Source organism: Mastacembelus armatus, chromosome 10 (genome assembly GCF_900324485.2).
Source record: "Mastacembelus armatus chromosome 10, fMasArm1.2, whole genome shotgun sequence".
NCBI lineage: Eukaryota > Metazoa > Chordata > Actinopteri > Synbranchiformes > Mastacembelidae > Mastacembelus > Mastacembelus armatus.
This window is the reverse complement of record NC_046642.1, coordinates 28,981,258-29,008,330: the sequence shown is the minus strand read 5'-3', so window position 1 is coordinate 29,008,330 and position 27,073 is coordinate 28,981,258. Positions and strand designations below refer to the sequence as shown.

The window sequence follows — 27,073 nt, the reverse complement described above, 5'->3', positions numbered from 1 at the left end:
AAACCACTTTAGGTCCTTGTGCCTTTATTTTCATTTAGGAATTTTAAATTTCACTAACCATTTACCACAAAACATATCACAAACATCTTAAACAATTGCAAAGGATTCTGATCCTGTTAAACTGGAAGGATCTCATTTGATGTGCAAGAAATTCTTCATGGTACATTTTTCCCATGCTCTACTGAAAGAAAGCTGTGACATCTGTTGCTGTTACAGGTGACTCATTCCTGACAGCAAGTTGGTGTCACTGATCTATGTGATTCAGCAGACCTGCAAGAGTCTAAACTCTTTAAGGTCTTTGTGGTTCTTATCCATATGTTCAGCTCAAATCTGTCCCACCTGTACAGGTGAAGAAGAGACAATGGAAATGACTGAAGACAAATTTCATTCAGAGAGCCAAATAGAGACAGTCAGGACAGAAGTGGCCTCTTCATGAGTGCTGATCACAGTGCCCATCAAAGTCCTTTCCTAAGCATATACAGACATGGCCCAAAGTCACATTGGTGTTTCTCTAACAGAACGGGACAGTTTTCACTCCATGGAGAGCTGCACACTGTCTGTCTGGCCTTGCTGCTGCTGCTCAAATTTCCTGGCTGAAAGACATAACAGAGGTATTGCATTTAGAGTGAACAAGGCATGGGTCACCAAATTAACAGAGACTTATTTATAGGACAGTAATGACTAACATAACAAAAAAATATACTGTGCAGGAAACATTTTGCAATGTGAGTTAATATGTCCCTTTTCTTTAGAGTAGGAACATATGAAAAATACGTTTTGATTAGTTGAAACAAAACTGTGGTGATAATAAAAACGTATACAGATAAGAGTCTGCACTTTGGTGCCACACGGTCTGTGTTCATGGGCAGAGATGCACTGACACTCACCCAGAGAGTACATCTCAAGCTGCTGTCGCAGGCGGACCTTCTGCAAGCTGTCGTAGAAGTTTGGCTCGGGGCTGCTGCCGACGGTGGGAGGCAGAGTGAAGATGCGCAAGATCTTCCTCTTGTTTCTAAACGATACAGTGGAGTACGATGAGACTGTGAGTGCGAAGCGGCTACACTGAACCAGGTGCCCGTGCTGCACCTCTACCTATTATACAAGTTAACCCTCCTGTTGTCTCTGGGTCAATTTGACCCATTTCTAAAAGTTAATATGTGATAACTATAATGAACTAAACATGACATGGATGGTTCCCTACTATAAGTGTAAAATATATGTTAATATGTTGGGAACAAGTTCACTAAAAAGGTGAAACTAAAACATTGGTGATCATTTTATACCTCATGCTTTATAAACAGTCAAAACAGAACGGGTCGATTTGACCTGGGAGGACAAAAGGTGTGTAGTATTGTCTTCAGATTTACTACACACCTTTTGTCCTCCCAGGTCAAACTGACCCGAAGACAACAGGAGGGTCCAGTGACAGAGACAAGAGCTGGATGGTAAATGTGAGCTGTCCTTACTTTCTGGCGTACATGAGCAGGCCGAAGCTGACCAGGATAACCAGCAGGTACACATTGGTGGCCTCATTCCAGGCTTCGTGCACCGAGTAGTCGATAGACTCGGGCTCGTTGCCCAAAACCCCGTGAGCACCCATCGTAATATGGCAACTACGACCAAACGGCACCGGTGAATATGTGAACAAAAAGAAAATATATTAAATCCTCTTCGTTAGCTCAGCTTTTCCTACCCGTTAGCGTCTACTGCGTATTGTAAACACAACGACGTCACGTCCGCGGGCTTCTTCTTCTTCTTCTTCTTCTTCTTCTTCTTCTCTTCCTTTTTCTGTTAGCGGAAGTGCGAGTTGCTGCCGCCCACAGTTCTTCAACGCGGCCCAAGTAACTCTTGCAGGCTTTATGTAGATTGTAGATTTGGATTTAAAGGGTGTTGAACTGCACTGCATATATATTTTATCGATCCCATGTGCATCACTGAGGTCATCATAAATAAACAGAAAGTTCTCTCAGGGTTTTCCAGACACTTGGAGAGTGTAGAGTGCATTTAAAATCATTAAAAGACTTATTAAATATATGTCAAACAATTGTATCTCTGGTCTGATTACAAACCAGGTAAAACAGGCAAATGCCCCCTAAAACTGCACTATATTTTATTAATTTTGTGGTTGTATCTTTTCTGTGAGAGAGAAATGCGTTATAGAAAAACAATTACGTCTATTTATTTTGACTGAATTCCCCTGCAACACTGCTGTGGTATAACAAGAAACAACTGCAGGTTTCTTTTTTTCTTAAATGAAGAACTAATGTCAGTAAAAACACTTTTGGTTGTTGTATGAGATAGTTAAAATGTTTTCAATTCAACATGTGTGCAGTGTAAAAGAATCTTTCATTTACACAAAAATCTTTCAAACCATGTTTAATCAGTTCAAAACAATTTTCAGCAGTAACATGGCACTTTATATACACAAAAGTTTGCTGCATCACACTGTGGCTTGTGTTGATATTTTTCAAAATTATCTTATTTTTCAAAATAGAGTTTTTCATTACTACATAATACACAAAGCTGCTTTTAACATACTCGCCGTAGTTAATAAATTCATACATGAGACTGAAGAGCCAAAGCTCAGTACAAAGTATTAGAAAGCACAGTAGACTGTTAGGCCAGTAAGTGCAGTGGTTTGTCATGTTACAGCTGACACACAGGCTGGGAAAATGTCATTTTCTTGGTAGCACCCCCAAATAACTAATAGTTTGCTAGTTCTAGCAAATACAAACAGGGAAACAGATTTTTTTTTTTTTTGTTACAGCTCCATCATTACTTTGCTGTACTTTTAACAGAGCAAAACAAACACTTTTGAAAGCTGAGAAAATGGATAAATACTGGATGCATATACTTAAGAAACCAGCCATACAGGACAGACCATACAGACAGTTATCTGTAAAAGCTTGAACTTGAAACTTATCATCGCGATTACCTCATTCAAAAACATGCACAGAAGCAAATAATGGAGAGTCAGTCATTTTTCCCCAGACGAAAAACAGTAGGAGTGCTAATAGAAAAAAAAAAGACAAAATATGACAAAACAAAACTAATGCATCAAAATAAGACTCAGTTGCAAAGAACCAGTGGAGATTTACAGCATCAAAGCTATGTTAACCAATTAGTTCACTGCTTTGTCATAACATGACATATATATACACTGACACAAGGAAAAGAAACATTAAATGAAACCCTTATCACAAAGAAAAACCTGAAAGCAATATGTACTAAGTAATGCTGTTATTTATCTTTCATTTGCAACACACAAGCCACTTTTAACAGGTGTATGCAAATAATGATGCAAGTTGTTACTGAGCAATGCAGGGACAATTTAAACATGCAGTGTTTCAGTGCTCCCTCTAAGCCTTAAGAGTGAAATGGCATCACAACACAGAAAGACAGACCAGCTCGCTTCCGTGCAGGAACCCCATCATTTCGAATCATTTGTTACGAGTACTGATTATATTTCGTTGAAGTTAGTTTTCAACTCTAAACTTCCCCATTTGGAGAAATCAGTGACTGTCCTCATATTTACAGCAAACCTACTGTCATGATACAACTGATGATGCAGCTACTTTACACTCATGTCATACTCACTGTATAACTGAAGATATTTGCTGCTACTCCTTGACCTTCAACAGAGTTTGGCCAGTGAACAAGTAATAGTCCTGTAGAATATGGGCACATTTGTCAGCAGGTGGGTGAACTACTACAAGATTAGCTAGAACACAGCCAGACACTTTAATGTTATGAAAAACTAAAATTGCTGCCCTCACCTTGCTATCACAGAGCAGAATCTACATAATATGGCCAAACTCTGCTTGTCTTGCCTGATCTGTACTTCTGCCAGTAGTGTTTGTAGTAGTAGCAGTGGATGTACACTATTATAGCATTTATAAGCTAAAACAACTGTCATTAGCAGCGCATATAGATATATGTGTGTATCTGCAGGCCTCTAAGCTGTTGCAGCACTAGCACCTACGATTGCCAGGCTAAACTGATGTCAGTATCTAATGAAAGCATTAGCGGTACTTAAGCAATGTTACTATAGCTTGCTGAGTAGCAACTGCAGCAGCCAGCAGTTTTAGTACTAGCAGTACTACACAAGTATTAGCAAGCAATACATCAAACTATGTTAGAGGCAACACAAAGCTATTACTGCCAGACATTACACATACAAACTGCATTATGAATATGTTAGCCTGTTCAAAGCTATTGCGTGTAGTGATCTGCTCTTTAAGCTCTATGGCAGCAGCCGGGTGGTGAGAGAGCAGGCCTAGAGGGAGCACTGATTGATTCACTGGTGTCACATCAGTATGTCCAGGTCGTCGCCATGGTCGTCCTCCTCCGTCACGCGCAGAGACAGTACCTCCTCGTTCAGAAACAGCCCACTCAAACGCTCTTTGCGGGCCTGACGCTGCTCTTTTAGCTGCCGTTTACGAAGCGCTTTCTGCTGAAGCTTGCGCTGCTTTGAACGTTTCTTAGGACAAAGGGACAAGAGAGATTGATTAGTGCTGGTACTCAGATGAGTTAACTCATTACTTAGCAAAAAGTTTTTATACCAACATAATTGTTTTTGCATGCTGCATACCCACTATCAAAATAGACTTTAATTGTTAAGGCCTTACAGCAATTGCTGGGAAATTAGTGGTCCTTCATTAACATGCTAATGTATCTCCATTTCCATATGTGTCTTACTTTAGAATCTCGTATACGTTCTGCAGCACTGGAAAGGTTTCCATCACTATGAGCCCTGCTAATGTTGGCAACACTGCTGCCACTACAGGCTGAGGCTGTACCACCTGAAATGCAAGATAATTCACACTGTTATAACATATTTAACAATGAAAGCGCGTTTTGCCACTGTTAAATCAGTGCTGGCTGGTTGCATCTTACCTGCTACAGAGTTGGAGGCTGTGGAACCAGTGGAAGAGCTAGCGGAGCTGACCATGCTGGCGTTACTGCTGCTGGCTCCACTGATGCCACCGGTGCTAGCACTGCTGTGGCTGCTTCTCTTCCAACCCTCTCTGGTGCTACTGGCTCGTTGCCTAAGACTGTGCTCTCTGATGTAGCTGCGCACCTGATGGTATCATAATGATGACAAGGAAAGCTCCAAAATCTGAATCCAACAGCCCCATAACTGTGCTTCAGAGTTACTACTCACCTGTTTGAGTTTCTCATCAGTGAGACAGTTGAGCTCAATGATGAACTCGCTATCTGTGGGAGAAATCTGAGCACACGGGTCGATGATTTTGATGATGTCCAGCTGCTCTCTCAGGCCCATCTCTGTGCTGACCTTCCGACTCAGGTACTCAATGTACTCCACCTGGAAGTGGCAGCACACAAGAGTTTTGACTTTTGCTTCTTTTGTCCAAACATCAGTGTCTGCATATTATGTTGTATCACAGATAATTTCATGCTGTATCCTGCAAAAAAAATGAGATTGCTGTTCATTCTGAGAACTCTGTAATAACAGAGAAAACTGTGTGGATTTGGTTTACTTGTTCATCATTGGTCATGGCACTCCAAGGTAGTTCATCCAGGTTACGATGAGGGTGGGACTTTGGCTTCCGCTTAGAAAACAAACACGGTGAACTTGGCACGCTTGGGATGATATCAGAGAGGACATCGCTGCCACTGGCAATGTCACTTCCTGGCAACTGGGAGGACAGCAGTAAGATAGATCAACAATGACAGGATAGACAGATGGTTTACAACAGCTTGCCAGATACCGTTTGATTTCATCAAATAATTACTTTAATATCCTCACCCAAATAAACAACGCAATCATGGTCTAATGACTTTAACCTGTAACACTTTAAGGACCAGCTGTATATTTCAATCTGCAGTTAAAATCTTTGGTCTTTTTCTTTGATCCTTTTTTGTAATTTGGCTAACAGAGAAGATGGACACCAACCTGCCACTCAAACTCGCTGTCAGACCAGTCCCAATAGGTACTAATAGAAGATGAGACATCGCTGCAAACACTGCCCTCTGGAAACAAGTCCAATGATGTTAGTTCTTGGTCATCCAGAAGGGAGTAACAGTCATCCTGGTCGCCCACAGACACTGAGGAGAAGAGCTCCTCACTGCACTCTGAGCTGGCAACACTGGTCCCACAGGAAGTAAGGTTCCACCTGGGTAACACAGTGAGTGGGTTTCAATGTAAACAATGATTAATTTCTTGAATTTTCCTGACAAACATTTTCTTAAGAGTAAGTGCTGTACATACAAGATAAAGGTACACATTGCAATGATATGCATGCTTTTCAAACACAATTGTGTCAAAACCTCACAAATGTCAACAAACTTTATCTTAATAAATATATACAAAATGCAATAATGCAGGATAACATTTAGATCTAGATTCTGTTATTCAAAGTTTCAGGTTGCAATCTGTAGCTTTCACCACCCAATCAGTCCTTTAAGGTTTTGTGTAATAGGATACTTTACCATAAAAGTGTCAATCTTAAGTTAATTTCCAAAAGAAGTGCAAATAAGCTTTGAAAATGCCTTCTGAAAGCAAGAGAGAAACGGCGCAACAGCGAAAACACACGCAAGAAAGAAAACACATGCAAGAGAGAAACCACAACGAAAGTGTGCCAGGCCTGTAGGGGGAACCCGAACTGAGGGATGTTATGAACAAAGATTGGATAAGTTTTACAGAGGCAAGAGAAACACACGTAGTGATAGAAGCCGCGTCTCATTTCGGAGGCTGTGCAATGAGACGCAGCTTATAGTTTTGAATTGTAACAGAATGAGCGTCCTCTGATGATTGTTCTCATGTGCTAATATGTGCTAACAATGTTCTATTACATTTGTTTACTTGATCAACAGTGTCATACAACGTTGGGAGACAGGGGGGGGGGGGTGTTTTTGCAGGGTGGGACATCTGAAGGTAGGTTTTCCATTTATTACTTTTTAAACACTTGGCCGTCATTTTTTACAATACTGTACTTTAATAATATTGTAAAAGGTGATGGTCAAGTGTTTAAAAAGTATTAAACAAATAAATCTTTTTTATGTCGCCTCTGTAAAAGTTAGCCAAACTTTGTTCATAGCATCCCTCAGTTCGGGGTCCTCCTACAGGCCTGGTGCACTTCCGTTGTGTTTTCTCTCTTGCATGTGTTTTCTCCGTTGCGTGTGTTTTGGCCGTTGCGGCATGTTTGCCCTTGTCGGCCACCGTACCTCACACACACAGGAGACATGCGTGAACTTGCCTGTTACTGTGGAAGCGGTGTAAAGGATCTGTTCTGTGACAAGATGAGAGCTGACAGCCAAAGTCACTGACATCCAGGGTTCCCACATCACTGAGGTTGGCTCGTTGGGAAAGGAGAGGGAACGGCTCTTCTGGGGCCAAAAACTTCTCATACAGCGATTCAGACATGGCTCGATATACCTGACACAGAACGCAAACATATGACAAATAATATGGCACCTTTCAATACAGCTATAGCTTCCATAATTACCACTGATGAACACATGTTTAAGAAAGGCGTCAGAAGTGGTATGTATCAGCTCCAAAGGTATTGTGCCCTATTAAGGTTACTATATTCACTAGTGTTTTTTATTGTATCATGGAGAGCCATGTGTTACTAGGACGAAGATATATTAGTTACTAATGTTGTTTACTGTTGAAGCACAGGAGTACCAGTTCTAAGTGGGCTCATGTGTTAGGAGACGGTGTAATATATGCTACTGAAACAAACCGTCTGCCACTTTTTAACCTCAATACCACTCAAAACCTTAGTAGTCTTCTACAACTAGTCCTCTATGGTGATACACAGTTGAAAAAACTACTACTATCGTACTATTTCTGCAGTAAGGACTCACGTAGGTAGAAAAATACCACAAAAATCTCACACAGTCACTCACCAAAGCAACTTTCATCCACATATTAGCAATAGGTAACAACAGCCGAGCTAATTCACATTTAAGGCAAATCACGGCCTTTGCTCTTTGCTCCTACCATTAGTGACACCAGTGAGCAAAGTTAGTGAAACTATATCCTGATCAGGTTTTATTTTATCCACTGGTTAATGATGTTAAGCTGCTATCGCTGATGTTTACTGTTGACTGTCGACAACGTACGCATTAAACTGCCTGTTTTTCTCAAAAATAGGTGAAATGCTAACATTATAACGTTACAGCTGCGTTAAATATAGTCCCGTACGAAAAGAGAAAACGAGAATCCAACACTGAAGGCCAGCTAACATTCATAGGTTTGAGTGCTCTTCACTTTAAATATTAATGTTCAAGCTAAAATGGTCAGCTGGTTATTATTGCTGGAAATATATTTACAGGCCTAGCTAACCTACGTGGATATATCCACGTAGCGTCTACCAAGAAACAAAACGACACTAATCTTTTTGGCCCGCAGTACATAGGGCAGAACAGTTGTTAGTAAGATGCTATCTACACCAAAACACCAACCTCTTATCGTTCAAGAACTGGCCACTTCTTCCATCTCCATTTGCAAATCCTTTCTTTTCTAGCAAGAACCTAAGCCGTCATCGCGAGACTCCCAGAAACTAGAGTCATGTGACCTGAAGGCGGAAGTTGTCACATAAACAGAGCAAGCATAGAACAGCAGAGACGTCTGCGCTTAAATTTATTATAACTTTATTGTTTTTTATCTCTGCATATTATATGTTAATATACAGTTAGTCATGTCATCTAGCCATGTAAAGGACCTCAGCTTTCTGGGAGTTAGGATACCACCGGAAATTGAGTCAATGTCAAAAAACCTGAACGATGTGGACCAAGAGACGTTCAGAAAAATACTGAAAGGTAAATAAATATAGTGGGATATGCTGGAGACTGTTGACCTTAGTGTGTCTGCCTTTGTAAGCTGTTGTTGTTGTTGACTGTTGTTGTTGTCTAGCTGTGGTCAGTGCCCTGGAGGGGAAGGACTGCAGGGAGGTGATGAGGTCCACAGCAGACGGCAGTGGCATCCCACAGGAGAGGCTTAGCCACATTATAGCTGGGATGTACAGACTGTTGTCTGAGGCCATCCGCATTCCCACATCATCACTTAAACATGAGGTGTGTTGGTGGTAAACACTGAGAATTGTATACCAGAACAAGCTGACGCAGATTACATTTTTCAGATTACTTTTACATATCAGTCTTGGAAGCTGATTTGTCCAAATCTGGAGCCCTGCTGGAGAGTACAGATAGAAGTAACAGACAATTTGATGTGTTGTTGTAAGAATAGTACAGGTATGAAACGAAAAGCTGGCGGAATTCCATTTCGTTTTGTCAGTTTCAGAGTCCTTGTGCCATCTATGCTGACTTAGCGTCACACCTTAACTTTGACACATGAAGAAATCAGAGCCATTGTTAATGTTGTTAGCAACACCTGTGCTTTCCTCTTATGACAAGTCAAAGGTCTGGTCTAGTATGTAATATGGAATTGGGGCAGTGTAGGGCTGCTGTAAAGTGGTTTAGTTAAAAGCCTAATAAAGATGTGTGTCATCCACATGATGTTTCCCCTTTATCTGCTTAACCAGAAGAGGGCACAATATCTTCTCAGATATTCTCAGATATCCACACCTGTACCATTTTCTTTTCAGAGGCACATTTTAAACGTTGTAAACATTTCTAATCTTGTACAATAAAAAAATGTAATGTTTTGTTTGTGTCCATTTGTAGGCCTTCAAAGAAGATCTCAGAGAATTACGGCAAGTCTCATTTCGTCACAGTTTTGGTTCATTATTGATTTTGCTTATGCATGCTGAATTTGAGTTTTGTTCTTATTTCAAATAGGATACCTGAAGAGTTCATCACAGATTTCTCCAGTGTGGTATTTGGATATCGGTATGTTAAATTTACAGCCTTATACAGCCTAGAAAGAAACACAGACCTCCCGTCGCTCTATTAGTCCAATAAAGAAGACAGAGGTTTACTTCTTTATTTTCAGTGTAACCTAAACTTGTTACTGTGTCACACTTCTTGTATGTTCAGTCGTGCAGCGCTTGAGTCAGCAACCTCGCAGAATGATCCTCACCTGCCAACAATAGAAGACTTTAAATGGAGAGTGGATGTTGCCATTTCTACAAGGTACTATACTGAGGCAGATAAAGAATACTGTATGTTGACAAATATGAAAAATGTTCAACAGTTACTAACATAATGGTGTCTATTCCCTTGTTTCTCTCTCCCTGTAGCTCTTTGGCCAGAGCCCTGCAGCCTTCTGTGCTGATGCAAATGAAATTATCAAATGGGAGTTTTCACCGCTTTGAGGTACTTAAGCAGTTCTTTATATTGTAAGTTATTCACCCAGTACATAAATTCAAATCCAATAAGTTGAATCCTTCCATCTTGACATCTTGACACCAGTTGTGAACGGATATAGCAACATATGGAAAGGACGCTGGTGAATGTAATAGTTCACATTAGCCCCTCAGCAGTTTGGTCCTGTTTAAATTGGTCTTCAGAAATCCATACATATGGATGGTCATTTTCTCCACATAGCTAATGTTTGTATTCCACATTTATTTTCAGCCTGCTGGTAGAGGGAAGTTGGACATTAGCCAGTGAACTAATGTAGCTCTGTTTCAGCTGTTACATAATAGGATCACAGCAGCATAATTGAAGTAACCTTTATTATTATATTGATCAAGTGTTTTGATTCTGTCATTTCTTTATTTACACTTTATCTGCATGTTACTTTAAAAACATGTATAAGAAAATACTTATTATAACTAAAAATTTAATTAATCTTTCTGCAAATTAATAAGATATTGACTCAAAAGGGGCACCTACACCTTCAAACTAGGCTACTAATGTGGACAAAGCAGAAGGGAGGACTTGAACGAGGACTGCTGTTCACCTAGTGCAACAGTTATGTAATAAGATTACAGTAGAATTAGAAGATTAGTAGCAACTGTGTCCAATGTGCAGATTCTATTGATGGACCTTATCAAAAACTCTTTTACTGATTTTACTTTTTTTTTTTTTTTAAATTTTGTGCATTTTTCAACTGAGATGCACAACAAGAAGACGGGCAAGTCAGATAATTTAATATTAAGTACATTAAGTTTTTAATTTAAATTTTATACACACTGAAGTGTATTGAAAATGCAACATACCAGACCAAACGAAGTACGGAGAGTTTTCCAAATGGGAGTTTTAATTGCAATTTTAACCACATAATCTTCACATTCAGTTTTGCCGTAACCCTATTGAGTTACTATTCTGTATGTCTTTATGCTGATACTATACCATATCAAGATTTTAGCTCCACTGTGCCTATATAGCTGTCATGAGACTGAATATCCTGTTCATGGTACATTGCCAGAGAATTTGTCTTGCTGTTCTCCTACTTAGGTGCCAGTGTCTAAGTTCCAGGAACTTCGTTACAATGTGGCTTTGATTCTCAAAGAGATGAATGATCTGGAGAAGAGGAGCATTCTTAAAATTCAAGATTAATGTACGATGTAGGAATGCTAATAAATGAAAATCTCATTTCTACTTGGACTTTAGTCCTTGCAATGTAGTAGAATTTTGTAAATTTATTGCTCACCCAGTAGCCATATTAATCAATCTGTCATGACGTTATGCTTTGATGGTGTTGGCATCAAACACACTTGACTGTTGACAGAGTGTAAAATTCTCAGAAAAGGCAGGATGCACTACAGGTCTGAAGACTGTCTCTCTTTTAAATATAGGAATTCTTTAAAAACAGATCTATAATGTCTTCCTGTGCTGCACAGCCTCTATTGTGCCAAAATACAAATACAGTCAAGTGATCTGCTGGACTCTCTTTTCCTAAGTGGTCACTTGGATTAGTGTCATGTGATCTGATCTGTTTGAGACGGAACATTGTGTCAGAGGCCTCTGAAACAAACGTTTTGTTTTTTTTTCCACTCATGTAATCTTGATTCTTTGTTGCTTATTGTGTGTGGTTTTTCCTGAATGAATGCACTGCAATATGAAATTTACACATTGATTTAAAATATGCGTGGTATTGTAAAAACACACACACTACAAGCATTGGACTCTATCATGAATATCCAGCTTTCTTCCCAGACAAGCAGGGCCATGTTTTATAATAGTCTCTGAGGTGACCTGAGGATAACTGCTGGTACCAACCCAGTATTTAATGTCCAGACACTCTGTGCTAGAAGAGCTGGCTAGACTGCATTGTTGGCCTAGTTAAAAACATGCAAAACAAAGTTTCAAGGTGTGAAGGGACAAGACGATCTCTAAACGTTTTGTCTGTGTGTGTTTATGTGCTTGTATAATACTCTGGAAGTGTCCTCATTTGCATATATCTGCCTGTTCTTACATGTGTGCTAGTCTGTCTCTTGTCTGCAACAGCGTATATGTCTGTCAGCGTTTGTCTGTGTGCGGGATTGAGTTCACAGGCTAGACCAGCCGACCTATATTACCAGCACCATTACTACTGACATGGATACTGATGGACTGAGTAGCCTATAATCCCCATTCACACACAACAAACCCTTTCAGCAAACTTCCTATTTAGAGACTGTAGGAAATACTACTGATAGGCTTCAGGTAATGCTAAGGATACTATACAGTCTCGTATCAAAACTATTTGGAAGACAATCACTTAAACAGTCTTTAACCTCTGGGTTTAACAATAACCTACTTCCAATTATAGCCTTACAGCAACTCAGTAGGGCCTTTTCTGAACACCAGCCACTAGTGGAACTTAAATAACGCTGCAAGTACCAAGACATGCCCTTGGACTCACCACAAGCTCCTAAAAAATATATACACATAAAAGCAAAATATAGCATCACAAGAAGTAATACTTTTTTTTTTTTTTACTAAATCATTACTAGAAATGTAGTGTTGTCATTAGTGAGACTACAAATGTAGCTGACAGTGAATAGAAGATATTAAAACACCATCTCTTTTGATATCATTAGCATGATTTTCTTGATTTTTTTTTTTTTTATCATTATGCAAACACTTATACAACAACGCCTGACTGAATTTTAGTGTTCTGGTAAATGATTCGTGTCTGTCTGTATCAAACACACTGTGTTCTGTGGCAGTGTGACAGTTTGATAACCTGACATGTGGCCAGGTTTTATTGCTGTATGTCGCCTTGTCTGACTTCCATGTCAGGGGCAGTACGTAGAGGCATCATCCTCCTGTGTGTTAAAAAGTGAAATGTAATTTGTTGTTGTTCTAGTGTAATTTAAAGAGCTGTACAAGAAAGGAATGCTTGAATAGCCTATGGGTTAATTATTATAACATTTGTTTTAACAGCTGCCCCAGGTCAAATTTATAACCTAATTAATAATTATCCATGCCTTAAAATCTACCTTAAATCTGATGTTGTAGAAGTGTTCAGGTGTTCTTTATGGTAGTAGTAGTTTTAATATTAAGTGTGAACTGTGTTAACAATAAGACCACCACACTGTAAGAAGCCTCATTTCAGAATAATTTTGTTGTTACATATAATTGGTTACATAGGCTGAACGGTGCTGTACTGATCTGTAACCACTGCAAATGATGGGGTCACAGTCCAGAGTGAAAACAGTGGGGACCTTGACTACAAACAGTAATAAATAGAGATTAATAACCTCTAGAATGGTCACACCAATAAAATCCATAATGTGATAGGTCGCCCTCCAGTGACTTCTGATGATCACCCACAGACCGTCACTGTTTACGGCAGAACTGCATGCAGGTCAGACAGGCTCCTGACCTCCGGCCCGACACTGAAACTGTTACATGGCAGATTGTTTTGTAACCATTTCCACACTCACCCAATGAGAACAGCTGGCCGGCGTCACATGATGCAACTTTTACATAACTGTTTTTTTTTCCTGTCCCGTTCCATTGAGAATAATGGGAGTACTTCCTGGGCTAGACCATGAACGTGCAGTGTAGTCAGTACTTCCCAGCGGAGGACACAAACATGAGTGGCAGCGAGGATCCTGGCCAGATATGCACCTGATAGCTGAGGAGACAGGCTGCAGACAACCTGCGGGCCATGGGGACAGAGAGTGAGAGTATGCTGCAGCTCGCAGCGGAGGCTTTCCACTCGAAAAACTTCGACCTGGCGGCGGATATCTACGAGTGCCAGCTAGCGGGTGTCGGAGATCCAGAGAGCCGACAGGACCTGATGGTAAAGCGGGCTGACGCGCTCGCCTTCGGGGGTAAATTCGCGGAGGCTTTCGATGTGTACCGCCAAGCCTCGGAGATAGAGAAACTGAGACTTGTCCACCTGGCCAACCTCGTAGAGTACCTGTCGGATAGTATCAGGAGGCAAGACGAGGCTGGGGCGGCGGTGGTGATGGGATGTTCCGGTGTAGGTGCTACAGGTTGCGGTTATGAAGACTTGTCCTGCCGGATATGCCTGAGCTTTCTGTTCGAGCCCGTGACTCTGCCGTGCGGACACTGTTTCTGCAAAAAGTGTCTGGAGCGGGAGAGGAAGGAGAAGGAGCGGCCGGTGACGTGCAGGGAGTGCAGGGACAGCTCCAGGGTGGCTGACATCCACAGTTACAGGGTCAACGTGGTCCTGAGCAACCTGCTGGCCAAGTGGTTCCCGGCCTTGCACCAGGCCGGCTGGCTGAGGCGGGAGGGCAACGGGCTGTACGCGGAGAAAAAGATGGAAGCTGCGCTGGAGAAATACAACCAAGCCATACTGATAGGTAGGACACTGAAGTGTTTACTATATTTATTTTTGAAACTTTAACACAGTGGGTCCACAGAGGTGATTTTACTGTAAAGATGAAGTGTGTGTGTGTGACAGGGCAACCATGCTTTGCCATTTTAACCTGGTGTTTTCTCTGGTCGTCTAGTGTAGCGAGGGTTTTTGCTACATGATAACTTGTCGAGGAGTAACAATGAAACGATAAGACACAGTTCTAACATACGAGTGAGTTTAGGAAGTGTGCCACATGCTGGATGTGACAGCAGCTCGCCGCCTCTCTGCTGGCATCTCAGAGCCCTGTCGCCATGTGTTGGATAATAGGGTTATGTAGGCTGGGCTAGTGGACCAAACATTGCATAAGCTCGTAACCCGCCTCCCTCAGCTCACTCATTGTGTAACGTCGAACAATAATTTAAGAAAATGTGGGTCAAGGGTATTATTGCAGGTCGCCACTAGGTAATCTAATGCCCACAGGTAGCAGAGGTTTTATATAGACAGACGAATTATCAGTAGTGGAAAAACTTCTAATATGCGTACAGTTATGATCCCCCACTTACCTAGGGTAAAGTTGACCTTTTAAAAGATACATTTCTATGCTGTTTTATTTTAGTGCTGGATGCAAAGTTCATCCAAGTGAGTTGTGTTCAGCACTGGTGTTTAACAGTGTGTGGCACTGCTGAAATGGAAAGTCTTCTCTAGCACAGGCAGTAAGTCTTTTAGGACTGGGTTACTAGAACTGACCTCATTTGACTTTAATGTGCTGTGCTGGAGCAGCTCCTTCATTTTACTGGCTCGTTATGTAAGTAGAGAGTTGCTTGTGTCATTGATGGTTGAATTCTCTGAAAAATGCACCATAGTTTCCCTGGTCGATCAGGTAAACAGCTGATAGAGGCACCAGTTTGTGTTGTGTGTGGATTTATCAGCCACACTGACAGCTCTGCACAGTGTTGATCTCCCAGTTGCTGCAGTGGTGTTGCTCAGACACCAGCAACTGACTGTTGTTGTGCTTGGTTGCTCCCACAGAAATAGGGATTGTCCTGGGTTGTTTCCAGGTCTGAGTGAGTGCCAAGATATTATTCAGAGTGATTCTGCATGTTAACTACAAGTTTTATGTAAAGATAAATAATGAGTAACAAATGATGACCTAAGTGTTGTATTTTTGAAAGGACTTGCTTCAAACTCTTATGACTTTCACGACAACTGGCCTTTAGATGATGTTGTTAAACTCTTATTTTAGAGGAAAGCCATAGTTTTAGAGGTAATGTCAGAGCTGAATATGGGTTAAGATTAGACTGAGGGTTGTGTTTAGGCATGCACCGTTAGTGGTTAATGCTGTGGTAAGCCTCCATGGATTTAATACAAGTCATTCCAATGTCCACAGAGCTGTAATTTGCACAGATCTGTGTGTTTTTGAGTGTACGCATTTATAACAAAGCTGCTTTGCTCCAATAAAGTACTGTGCAGTAGGTCCTGTGTTAAACAGTGGTTCTTCTGTCCTGCTTTTATAGATATTCTTCCAGGTATGTGCGTTGACATTATAACCTCTGGGTGACCTGATACCTCAAATTATCATGTAACATAATCCCTTTTATCCAGGGGCGTATCCTGCTTTTGCCATTGCTGTTTTTATTTCAATGAATGATTTACTACATATGTCTGTGCAAAAGCCAATAAAGTATTTCCTTCTGATTCCCATACGACTGAATGTGACAGTTTCTACAGTTACGAAACTTAGAATGTAGGTGGCTTCATAGCGCTTCATTGTTTTGTAAGGTTCTTTCATAACATGTTTTATAACGTGGATCTGATCCATTATAAACATTCCTAGTCACATAATTCAGAACTTTATATTACCAGTAAAGTCAGCCTTTTAAGACCTAAGAAAGAAAACTGTGGTAGCCATGGATTTTCTTTAAATTCAGCAGTAGGTTGTTAAAAAGCTGCCTCGGTATAGGGATCATAAGTCCAAGTATATAAAAATTTTTGATGATAGCAATTTGTTAAATAATTAAATAGCTGATTGATAGAAAATAAATAATTGCAAGATTTATTAAGAAATGTATTAAATAAAAATGATAAGATCCTGTCTGTTCCAGCAGCTAAATAGGAATAATCAGGTGTAGATAATGGATCGATGATAAGTTGCTTCAAATGTGAGAATCTGTTATTTTATTTTTCTTAGTTGCATGATCATAAATGTAATATATTTGGGTATAGACTGCTGTCAGACAAAACAACCCAGAAAGATGGGTTTTATAGATTAATGATCAATCAAAAACAAATATATTCACATTAATCACAACTGAAAACAATCTTTTGTTGCAGCCTTTCCTGCTGCATTATATTCATATTCTGCTTTGGCTTACATTGTCTTTCCGCTTTATCATCCTGGGCATTTTTCAGTTTCAGTTTTCAGTTTTATAAACTAACTAATAATTAATGAAAACATCTTTGCAAACAAAACAAAACAATAAATTTGAGATTCCAACTGTCTTACTAACTGTTCTTTCTGTTGTCCTCAGCGCCCATGGACCACATACTGTTCAGTAATCGCTCCCAGATCCACTCCAGTTTGAAACACTATGAAAAGGCCCTGAGAGACGCTGAGATGGCGTGCAGACTCATGCCTCACTGGACCAAGGTATAGCAAAAAATAGCAAAAAATGTGGCTTTATAATAACTAATGAACACGTATATGAAAAAGAGTAAATAGATGTAAAAAGCTCCCATCTAGTCTGAATAGTAACATATCTTCCCTCTGCGTTCAGGGTCATGTTCGAAAGGCCCAGGCCCTGGTGTCACTGGGTAGAACAGAGGAGGCTCTGAGAGAGTACCTGGTCTGTCTGTCCATAGAGCCTGACTGTAGACTGGCTAAGACTGAGGCCCACAAGGTAATTCTCCACATTTTGAACATATTTATCAAGTCATATTCCTCTTAAAAGACCTCTGTTGTTATTTACAGGTTTTAGTGCACAAACTAAGTCATATCTTTACTGGGGTTATTATTGTAGTTAAGTAAATACAAGGAGGAAAAGCTAATCACATCACCTATTTATCAATTTGTAATTTCTGTTTCATCCAGTTCTGTCTACTAAAAACATGAAACAATGCACTTGTATTGGCAATTGTTGTATTATTATAAATCCATGCGCAGTTGTGGATGTACAGAATAATCACGTAGTTGTTTTGTGTTTCCTCTCAGCTCCTCAGTGAGCTTCTGGCTCCAGTCACAGATCAGGTCCCTGAACACATCTCAGACTACTCCAATATACTGTCTTCCAGAGCACACATCAAAAACATCAGTGCTCCCTTCCAGGTAAGAGATGTCCTCACCCCTGGTAATCTCTTTGCTCCACATAAAGCATGATAATGAGTAAACATGAGGCTTTCTTATCCTCTCCTTCCATACCTGTCCTTCTCTCAGACTGTTAGTCCCAGCCTGTTGTCTTCAAAGTCTTGTCTTAACTCTACTCCTCCTGCACCTGAGAGGTCAGGTAGCAGTGAGGTCAAAGGTCAGGGAAAGCCCAAGGTCAGAAGGCTGGAATACTGTTTTCTTCTCAAACGGAAACGAAGGAGCACAGAGGAGGAGGTGGTGGAGTCTGAACAGGAGATGAGCAAGGATCACAAGAGATCCAAATCTGGTGAGCTTTCCATAACAGTACACACATATACACTATGTCTTAGCAGCATTTGTGTCATATTTATTGCCTGATCATTTGTCATTTAGAGCAATCAGAGTTGACTGATTCCTTGAATTCTGTGATTGGTGACGTCTTGGACCCATCAGATCTGGAGTGTTCACTTTGTATGAGGTGAGAATTACTTTACAGTTTGATTCAGAGCTCACAGTTATACATAGGATGATAAAGTAATTAGCAGTTGCATAACTTGTTCTGACAGTTATACAGCCTGTAAGGAAATTGTGCTATTTATAGTAGCTTTAAGGACATCCAAATGGAGAAATATAGCATGTAAGGATGGAATAAAAAATAGTTTGTTTTTGGCTGGCAGCCTTTATGTGACCAGATTACAACAACAAACAGACTGGTCTTTGACAAAACAAATTAAAGGTCCAGTTATAATTTTTTTTTTTTTTTCCATAGCTTCCCACCACATATCAAAGTCGTCTTTAGCTGGTTGAGTTTCGAGGTTCAACAGCTTTTTATTGTCTTTTCAACCATATACTTTGAATATAGTGCATAGTGAAACAATGTTCCTCCAGGAACCACGGCGCTACATAATGTGATACAAATTCTACAGCAAGTATTTGTGTATACCACAGCATAGACAAGTGCACACTACAAGCAGTGCAGACAGTACATTAGATAGTTTACAAGACAAAGACGATTAAGGACAGTACATTGACCAGTACAGAGATATAGTGAGTAATTTGTTGTAAAAAAATATTGTCAATATGTGATTAATTGTAACACAACACACTGTTTGGTAGCAATAATGTAGATTCATAGTCTTAAAGATAATGTGCAATTTTTAGTGTAGCATTATCATCTTATGACTTACCAGGAAACCTATCACATGATAACAAGGGATGATGTATGGGAGTGTGGGGCAAGAGTGAGACTGCTTAAAGATGGTATTGGCACTGGAAAAAAACTAGTAAGTGGACCCTGAGTTAAGACTTTTTGCCAGTATAGCTACAGATGTACTTTATTATGTAAAGAGCAAAGTTTTATTGGCAGCAACATTGTGTGTATCCTTGCATTCTTGCGTCGTTGGTTTAGTGTGTGTTTGCGTGTTCTCACCCAGACTGTTCTATGAGCCAGTGACAACGCAGTGTGGTCACACCTTCTGTCTTCAGTGTCTGGAGCGATGTCTGGACCATAACCCAAAGTGTCCACTCTGTAAAGAAGAGCTATCCGAGGTACATGATGTAACACGGGCTATAGTTTTATAATATATCATGTCTGTGCTCTCTTAAATCTCTAGTGATTTCGATGGAACTGAAACTTTCAGTGGCTCACCATGACTGAATCAATATAACTGGGAAATACTGAATTAACACTGACACTAATACAGGAACTGTTTAATTTAGATCAGTTATGTTAATACCTGATTGCTTAATGAGGTCACTGTTGGAGCTAATTCAGATCCAGATCAGAATCACCCATAAAATAGGGTGGTGCCATGGGACAAATATAGAGCAGGCCTTTACATGACTGTTGCTGAAAACTGTGTGACCCAAGCACAGCGTCTCTGTGATTCTGCTCCTATTAACATATTTCTTTCAATCTCTCTCCTCTCCAGTACCTCGTCCAGAGGCAGTACTGCAAGACAGTATTAATGGAGAACCTGATATCTAAGTATCTTCCCTATGAGCTCATGGAAAGACAGAAAATCCATCAAGAGGAGATGGCTGAGCTCTCCAAGTAAGTTTCTGTCCCCTTCTACTGTTCCACTACCTCCATGTTCCCACTTCAGGTCTTACTTCTTTATGCACTATTTGTCAGTTTTTTTTTTTTTTAAACCTTGTCATAAATTATGGCTTGTGACCAACATAACACTCTCTAAGTGAATATCTTTCTCTCTTTATGACCTACTAACCTACAGTAGATAGCACACATTTCTGACACACTGACCTCTTCTTGCGTACGTCATATCAGGCATCAAGTATCACTTTCCTGGGAGCTGACGCGAATGTATGTCTATAAAAAATAACTACTCTTAAAATAGAAAAACATTGACTGAGCCTAACAGTAGTTAGTTCTGATTCATGTTTTTTTTTTCCTCAGCCGTAATTGATTTGTAGATATACAAACTTCATTAATTTTTCCTGATCATTTTGTAGCCTTCAATTCTATGTTGGCCTAAAAGTTGAGATTGAAAGTTCATTCTTTGCCAAGATAAGAGAAATGTTTGCTACATTAAAAGTATTCTTTTCTCTCATTCTCTCTTCAGTCTTAACAAGAATGTGCCTATATTTGTGTGCACCATGGCCTTCCCCACTGTGCCGTGTCCCCTCCATATCTTCGAGCCCTGCTACAGACTGATGATCCGCCGTTGCATGGAGACAGGAACCAACTCCTTTGGCATGTGTCTGGGAGACAACCTCAAAGGGTCAGTGCTAGGATGGTCACTGTGTGCCCCTAATTCTGTGTTAGCTCTCTAATGACTGTCGTGTCTACTGCCTCCAGGTTTGTTGACTATGGCTGCCTGTTGGAGATCCGTGATGTGAAGTTCTTTTCCGACGGCCGCTCAGTGGTGGACACCATTGGTAGACGGAGGTTTAAAGTCATTCAGCACAGCGAGAGGGATGGCTACAATACAGCTGACATAGAGTACCTGGAGGATGTTAGGGTATGATGGAGTGTAGGGTGTGGGTGGAGGGAAGACTGGACAGAAGCAGCAAAAGTCAGGACGAATACCTGGGAGACAGAGTTAGTCAGAGGAGGATGTAATGGAAAAAATGTAATTCAAGGAGAATTACTAGAGGACATTATAACTCAAAGGTTTGTGTGTTTGTATAGGTGGAAGGTGTGGCAGAGCGTGAGCTGCAGTCTCTGCATGATGCAGTATATGACCAGGCCCTAGTGTGGGTCAACTCCCTGAAGGCTGAGCAGAAAGAACGCATTGAAGGTCACTTTGGGCCCATGCCTGAGAAAAACTCTGAACTTCAGGTACAACACATACATACAAAGCAAAATAACACACTTTGCTGTAATTATTTATCCTTCTTTCAAGTAGGATTTCTTTGAAATTTGCATTTTTGCTATTATGCCAGAGCTGGTTTGTCTTTTAAATTTTACACCATGTAGGCCAATCCCAACGGTCCGTCCTGGTGTTGGTGGTTACTAGCTGTTCTTCCATTAGAGGGTCGAGCCCAGCTGCCGTTCCTGGCCCTCACTTCCCTGAAAGATCGTCTCAGTGGCATCCGCAAAGTGCTGCTCTTTATGGCCCAGACTAGGCACCGGTGACATGCTCTCCACAAACAATTCACCTGTCTGGAAGCGCAGTAACTGCCTGCCCCACACATACCCTGCCTCAGAGCAGCAGTTGACCTGTTGTTCTTCCTTTTGATGCACATTGATTGATGTTTTTGCCCCTTACCTGTTTGGGGTTCTGAATCTTACAGAAAGCAGCTCTGGATTTCATCTACACCTCAACAGCATGCGAAGATAATATAGATCTGAATAACTACGTATTTTCAATGGATAGATATCTAGATGTCTTCAATATTCTCTGCACAGTGTAGATAAAACCAACAACAGAACCCGGCAAACTTAAAAATGTAAGTCTGCAGGGTTGTTACCCCGCATTCAGGCAGGAGGAAATCTGAAAAGTAGCTAGACTTGGGTTTAAACAGGATAACCACCTTCCATTATATAATTTTTAACAACACAAACTAAGGTGTTTTTGTCTATCTCCTAGTGTGCAGCAATAAGCTGTTGTGCTGAAATGTCTTCATTTGTCAATGTTCCACTGTTGCCTTTTAGACCTGCTCCATGTTTGTAGTTCACTGCTCCTCTGCTTGCAAACGAAAATATCATCAGATCTTGGTGCGTTTTCAAAAAAATAGTTTTCCAAATAATTGAGCTGTCTGTCCAAACACGCTTTATGCAAATTCTCCAGTCCAGAATCAAACAAATCAGCTGCAACTACCTTTTAATTCAATGAATCACTGTCCTCATACTTTATGACTTTAAATGTACATATTATTTCTGAAAGACACCAAACTAAAAAATTGACTTTCTCTGTAAATACACTCACTACAGTTAAGTGGATAAATTTAATAATTATTGCATATGATTGATCATCTGGAAAAATCACTCATTCACTGACTGACATCTCTGAAAGTGGTGTGTCCAGTATAAAGTGTAGACATTTACAAATAAGCCTGTGTTTAACATTTTGCCACCTTTACTGTAATTTAAATAGTTATCAGTTTTTGACTGTTTCCTTCCTTGCCTCCATTTGTGTGTGTCTCTGTCTCTCTCTCTCATCCAACTGAATAACAATGGACTGACCCTTTGCATTGGCATGATTTAGGGCTCTTGTTCTTGTGTTTTATTTATCATTTTTTATGATTTTTTTTTTCCATTTCTATTATTTATTTTTTTCATTATTTATGCATGCGGTGACATTGTTTACATTTCACAGAAAGAGATGCTGAGCTGCTTAGTTTCCAAAGGTTTTTTTTTTTAAGCTTATCCTTGGACCCCAACTTCAGCAATAATTATCCGCTAAAGTTTAAAGTTCATTCACAAAACACCATCTATATCAAGAGGAGTGCAGCCGATGTGGCTGCTACGAAAAACTGCACAGGACAAACGCTGGAAACAATTCTGTCCTGGGCCACCCGTATTTTTATTGACCTGTTATAATCTGATCTATGTTGACTTAAATCATACTTGGATTCCCTTGCTGTCAGCAGCTGAGACACTTGTAATACTCACAAGAGGTGGACTCATCTTAACCAACATCTGGATTTCTAATAGCGTCATCTCCTAGCTCCTAGTATTTATTCAGATTTATTTTGCACTTCCTCTTTAAGTAAGGGAAAAAACATGCAGACAGGCCTCAGTGTATTTATTTCCACCATGGCAGGAATAGCTTATTTACCATGGAGATCTTTTGGGTCTTAAATTGGTAAACAGTCCCTACTTGTTAGCCATCTGCTAAAGATCTCCATTCACTTGACTGACTGATGCCATGCTCATAGTAAAGGCCAGTGCCTTCAATCCACTGAAAACATAGTGTGTGGAACTAAATTATATAAACAGGAGGTTCATTTTAGTCTTTACATGGAAAGTTGAGAATACCCATAAGCATATTTTTTAGAAAATATGTTGTTTCAAAACTATTGAGGCCTTGCTGATGTCTGTGACATGGCAAAAGCTCATCTCTGAAAAGCACAAGAAACAGTTTAGGTTTGCCTTCAAAATCTTTTCATTTTATCATTATGTGTTTGATTTTACATGTTTCTATGTCAAACAGGTTCTTTGTATTTTATAAGTTTATTCACTTAATTGTGTATTTGTCCTTATTTTATGTGTGATAGTACGTGGAGTGTAATGTCAAATCATTACATTTATTTTGTATTAAAAGGGCCAAAGCCATGTAATAAGGAATTTTTTTTTCACCACCATCACATTTGTAGTATGATGCTGGATACAATATAGCAATACTGTATAAAGTGTAATGTGTAATGACCCAAATGGAATGATTTTCTGTGACAAACCTTAATTTGACATAAATTTTGGAAATATGATTTAGAAATTTTCCATAGGTCAGTAATATACTGTGTGTTGTAGTAATACTTTCTCAGTGAGTAGTAGTTTTGACCAGAACTGAAGTTGATTAACAGATTTATGCAAAAAAAGTTGAAAAGAATATTTATATAGAAATTTATTTTAGTGGATGTTATCATCCCGAAAATAACAAAAGGGTAGTGTTTTCGAACAGTGCACAAGGGTTAAAATCATTCAGTTGATCAACTTTTTTGCAGAGTTAAAGACTATATAAACTAAATACAGCGTTAGAACCAGCAACTGATTTGCTAAGTTTCTTTCTTTTAAATGTCCTTGAAACAACAATTTGGTGTTTTCACACTTACTATTTCACTTTTAACAAATTAAGTCAATTTTTTTAACCTTGTGATCTTATCCCTGCCTCCATTCTTTATGCTAACTAACGTGTCTATAGCTTCATATTTAGCATACAGAAGAGAGAGTGGTATCAATATTCTCCCTGTAAGAAGACAAATAAGTGCTACTATCTGTTCTAATATTGGATGTGTAGGATTAAATAGTATTGTGCTTGTCGTATTGCTGATCTCTAAGCTAAAATGCTCTCACCATAGATTTCTTAAAAGTAGGCCTACATTGAAATTTAATAAACACTGGCATACAGAGTGCTTCTGCACTCCTGGTTGACCTGCAGTATTAACGTTTCCTACAGCAACTCTAAGGACTGCTAATTTTGGGGCTTTTTAAGCGTAAAGAAGTAGTAGAGCCTTTTTATCATCAGGGAGTGTCCACAGCTTGGATGATCACAGATTATTTCAGAAGGTTAGAAGTGACGACCCAGTCGTACTGTTTGCTTTTGTGTCAGCTGCTAAATCCTTAAAGGTCAAGATGAGTTTAAGGTGGTTTTACAGCTGACAGCATAATTCTGATGTTCAGCCTCTTGAAAACTGTGCTGGCATGGTAACAAACCGGCACCGACATAGTCACTTCCTCTGTGCCCTTTTGTGATGGACACGTACCACATTTGTCCACAAGAACACTTCCTTTACGCTGTGGGGAATGTCTTCCAGTTTGTTGTGTGACTTCACGTTATAGTAGCATGTATAAGTTTTATCATTTTCATCCAGATATGCAACAGTATTAGGGTTAGTCTCTGTTAACCACTGACATCTTGATCCTTTAGAATTCAACCTTTGACCTTTTGAATATGTGTAACTACCTCTGGTATCTTCCTCTTCAGCACTTCAACAAAGGTTGAAAGGAAACAATGCTTCCTAATTTTTCTTGTTGTACTGCTTTTGTTTCATCTGTGTTGACATGTTGAGCCTCTAAAAATGTTAAAAAAAAACACTGGGTTCTGGTATTTTCAAATATTTGCACTGACTTTAGTTTCTACATCACCTGGTCCATCTTAAAAGGTTGTTAAGCTCCTTTAGAATATGATTCCGCTGACTGTGTCAGGGTAAATTCATCCAAGATGAATGTATGTATCTCTTGATATCGCTGATGTTTTCTGTACATATCTGTTTTTGATAGTAAAACTTTAGTATGGATTATGTTTGCAAAGTACAGTCTAAAGTTACTGCTTACGAATAAACCAAAAAAGGCTGTGTTCTTGATCCTGCATGGGACCTCAAACACACTGGACTGGAGGACCTCCGTTGTTTATGTTATAGATCAATGAGTCAGAATATGAATCAGCTCCGTTACCGCATGTCATTAGTATGATGTGTGTGGCGTGAGACGAGTCATCATTTTTAATTTAACATTTTGTTTAGTCAATGAGACAAAGCTTAAGCTTACTTAAATGAAAAGGAAGATTTCTCATAACGTCATACTTTTCTTAATGTGGCTAGTTAATTGAATATGAACATCAGATTTTTTCACATTGTATTTGATAATTCTGGTCAATGTAGGGTGGCTTAGTTTTACTCAGAAGTAACCTAATCTTCAGGTGAGTTTCTCTCTGCTTGCTGTGAAATTGTAATTAAAGGAATGAAAGCAGGGGTTAAACGAGGCTGACTGACAGCAAAATTGGCTCACTCATTTTGGCAAAGTGGCCAGAGTTCTTGGATAAGTAAGACCTTTTTCAGTTACTTCAGATAAAGTAGTTTTGAAGGGAGTTTTTTTTCCCCCCAACAGTGTGTAGTACATTACGTTAACAGACTAAGGTTTGCTAAATCAAACAAAGTATAGTTAACAGCCTAAACCATCAGTTGATGCACATGAAACTAAACTGGGTCAAGACTCCTCTCCCTGGAGGTAGACACAGATTCAAGTCAAAGAAGCCTGAGGCCAAAGGGGCGGGTAGGGTGGAGGATTGTGGTTTGAGTGTGGATCCGTGGTGACAGACACAGCAAAATAAACAAGTGTGATGTAGCCAAGAAAAGACTGGTGAAGAAAACAAGTTTGCAATACAGTAAGATGTGAAGAGAACAAGAGTGAGGTTCAAGCTTTTGGATTTTAAACAAGTTTATTTTCACACAAATATATCTAATGTGTTTGAGCTGCACACATGTAAATGTTGAGCTGAATAGCTGACAGAGATATATCTTATACAGGACAGGACAATTTATAAAGTCTGTTCAAAATGGTGATGTGACAGGGAAGCTGCTAGTCTTGTGTGTGTGATAAAAGGAGGAGAAAAAAACACTCATAAAGACTGAATTTGGTGAGGACTGGTAATCAAGTGGAAAGATACCAGCCAATGTCATTGTTGTGCTAATTAAATACTCGTCATAGTGATGATCAGCTATAAACTATGACGGTGTGAGAATCCAGCCTCACCCAGTCTCATGCTGCTCTAGTTTGTATATGGAGGTCAGTAATGTGAGGCAGCTCTGCCAAACAAAGCAGTAGTGAAAATGGTTACCTGTATCCTCAGTACTTCACTCTAAGGTCCTCAGGTCCTTCCTTTTCTTACACCAAAGTTAATTTAACCAGTTCTTTTTAGGACAAGGTAACATTCAGATTTACTAGGTATACAATTTTTAGGAAAAGAAAAAAGGGTAGGATCTTTAATGCTAACATTTCACATACTTTTATTAGAATAACAGAAATGTTAGCGTCTCCTACAGGTGAACAATGTATTATATGACTTTTAGATCTAAGACACAGACACAGAGCATATACCTTTTTCCCTCTGGCAAAAACATTATGTTGACACTATAAGTCTTTGGCAGAGAAACCTGCAGTTTGACAGACATCCTAAATTACTGTTATTTGAATCCCG

General features: G+C 39.7%; 4 protein-coding genes across 4 annotated transcripts; 2 read left to right on the top strand and 2 right to left on the bottom strand.

Annotated features, from left to right (window-relative positions):
- Nucleotides 1-7: 7 nt before the first annotated feature.
- smim19 (small integral membrane protein 19) lies at nt 8-1,747 on the bottom strand. Its single transcript, XM_026330518.1, has 3 exons — nt 1,467-1,747; nt 888-1,012; nt 8-593 (listed from the first exon to the last, which is right to left on the bottom strand). Exons 1-3 carry the CDS (start codon nt 1,598-1,600, stop codon nt 532-534), a joined length of 321 nt encoding a protein of 106 aa, XP_026186303.1. The 5' UTR covers nt 1,601-1,747; the 3' UTR covers nt 8-531.
- A 614-nt stretch (nt 1,748-2,361) lies between these two features.
- Nucleotides 2,362-8,542, bottom strand: fam199x (family with sequence similarity 199, X-linked). The gene is made up of 8 exons (XM_026331288.1): nt 8,434-8,542; nt 7,221-7,399; nt 5,918-6,137; nt 5,502-5,660; nt 5,165-5,326; nt 4,897-5,080; nt 4,699-4,802; nt 2,362-4,480 (listed from the first exon to the last, which is right to left on the bottom strand). Exons 2-8 carry the CDS (start codon nt 7,385-7,387, stop codon nt 4,307-4,309), a joined length of 1,170 nt encoding a protein of 389 aa, XP_026187073.1. The 5' UTR covers nt 7,388-7,399; nt 8,434-8,542; the 3' UTR covers nt 2,362-4,306.
- Nucleotides 8,543-8,547: 5 nt separating this feature from the next.
- On the top strand, nt 8,548-13,599 carry commd5 (COMM domain containing 5). Its single transcript, XM_026331289.2, has 7 exons — nt 8,548-8,790; nt 8,885-9,045; nt 9,655-9,683; nt 9,769-9,819; nt 9,967-10,062; nt 10,170-10,245; nt 11,332-13,599. The coding sequence occupies exons 1-7, from the start codon at nt 8,670-8,672 to the stop codon at nt 11,431-11,433; spliced, it is 636 nt and encodes a 211-aa protein (XP_026187074.1). The 5' UTR covers nt 8,548-8,669; the 3' UTR covers nt 11,434-13,599.
- Nucleotides 13,600-13,818: 219 nt separating this feature from the next.
- Nucleotides 13,819-25,493, top strand: LOC113144954 (LON peptidase N-terminal domain and RING finger protein 3). The gene is made up of 12 exons (XM_026331286.2): nt 13,819-14,636; nt 17,161-17,279; nt 17,407-17,529; nt 17,841-17,954; nt 18,063-18,279; nt 18,366-18,450; nt 19,406-19,520; nt 19,904-20,025; nt 20,555-20,713; nt 20,791-20,953; nt 21,124-21,273; nt 21,412-25,493. Exons 1-12 carry the CDS (start codon nt 13,976-13,978, stop codon nt 21,568-21,570), a joined length of 2,187 nt encoding a protein of 728 aa, XP_026187071.1. The 5' UTR covers nt 13,819-13,975; the 3' UTR covers nt 21,571-25,493.
- The last annotated feature ends 1,580 nt before the right edge of the window (nt 25,494-27,073 follow it).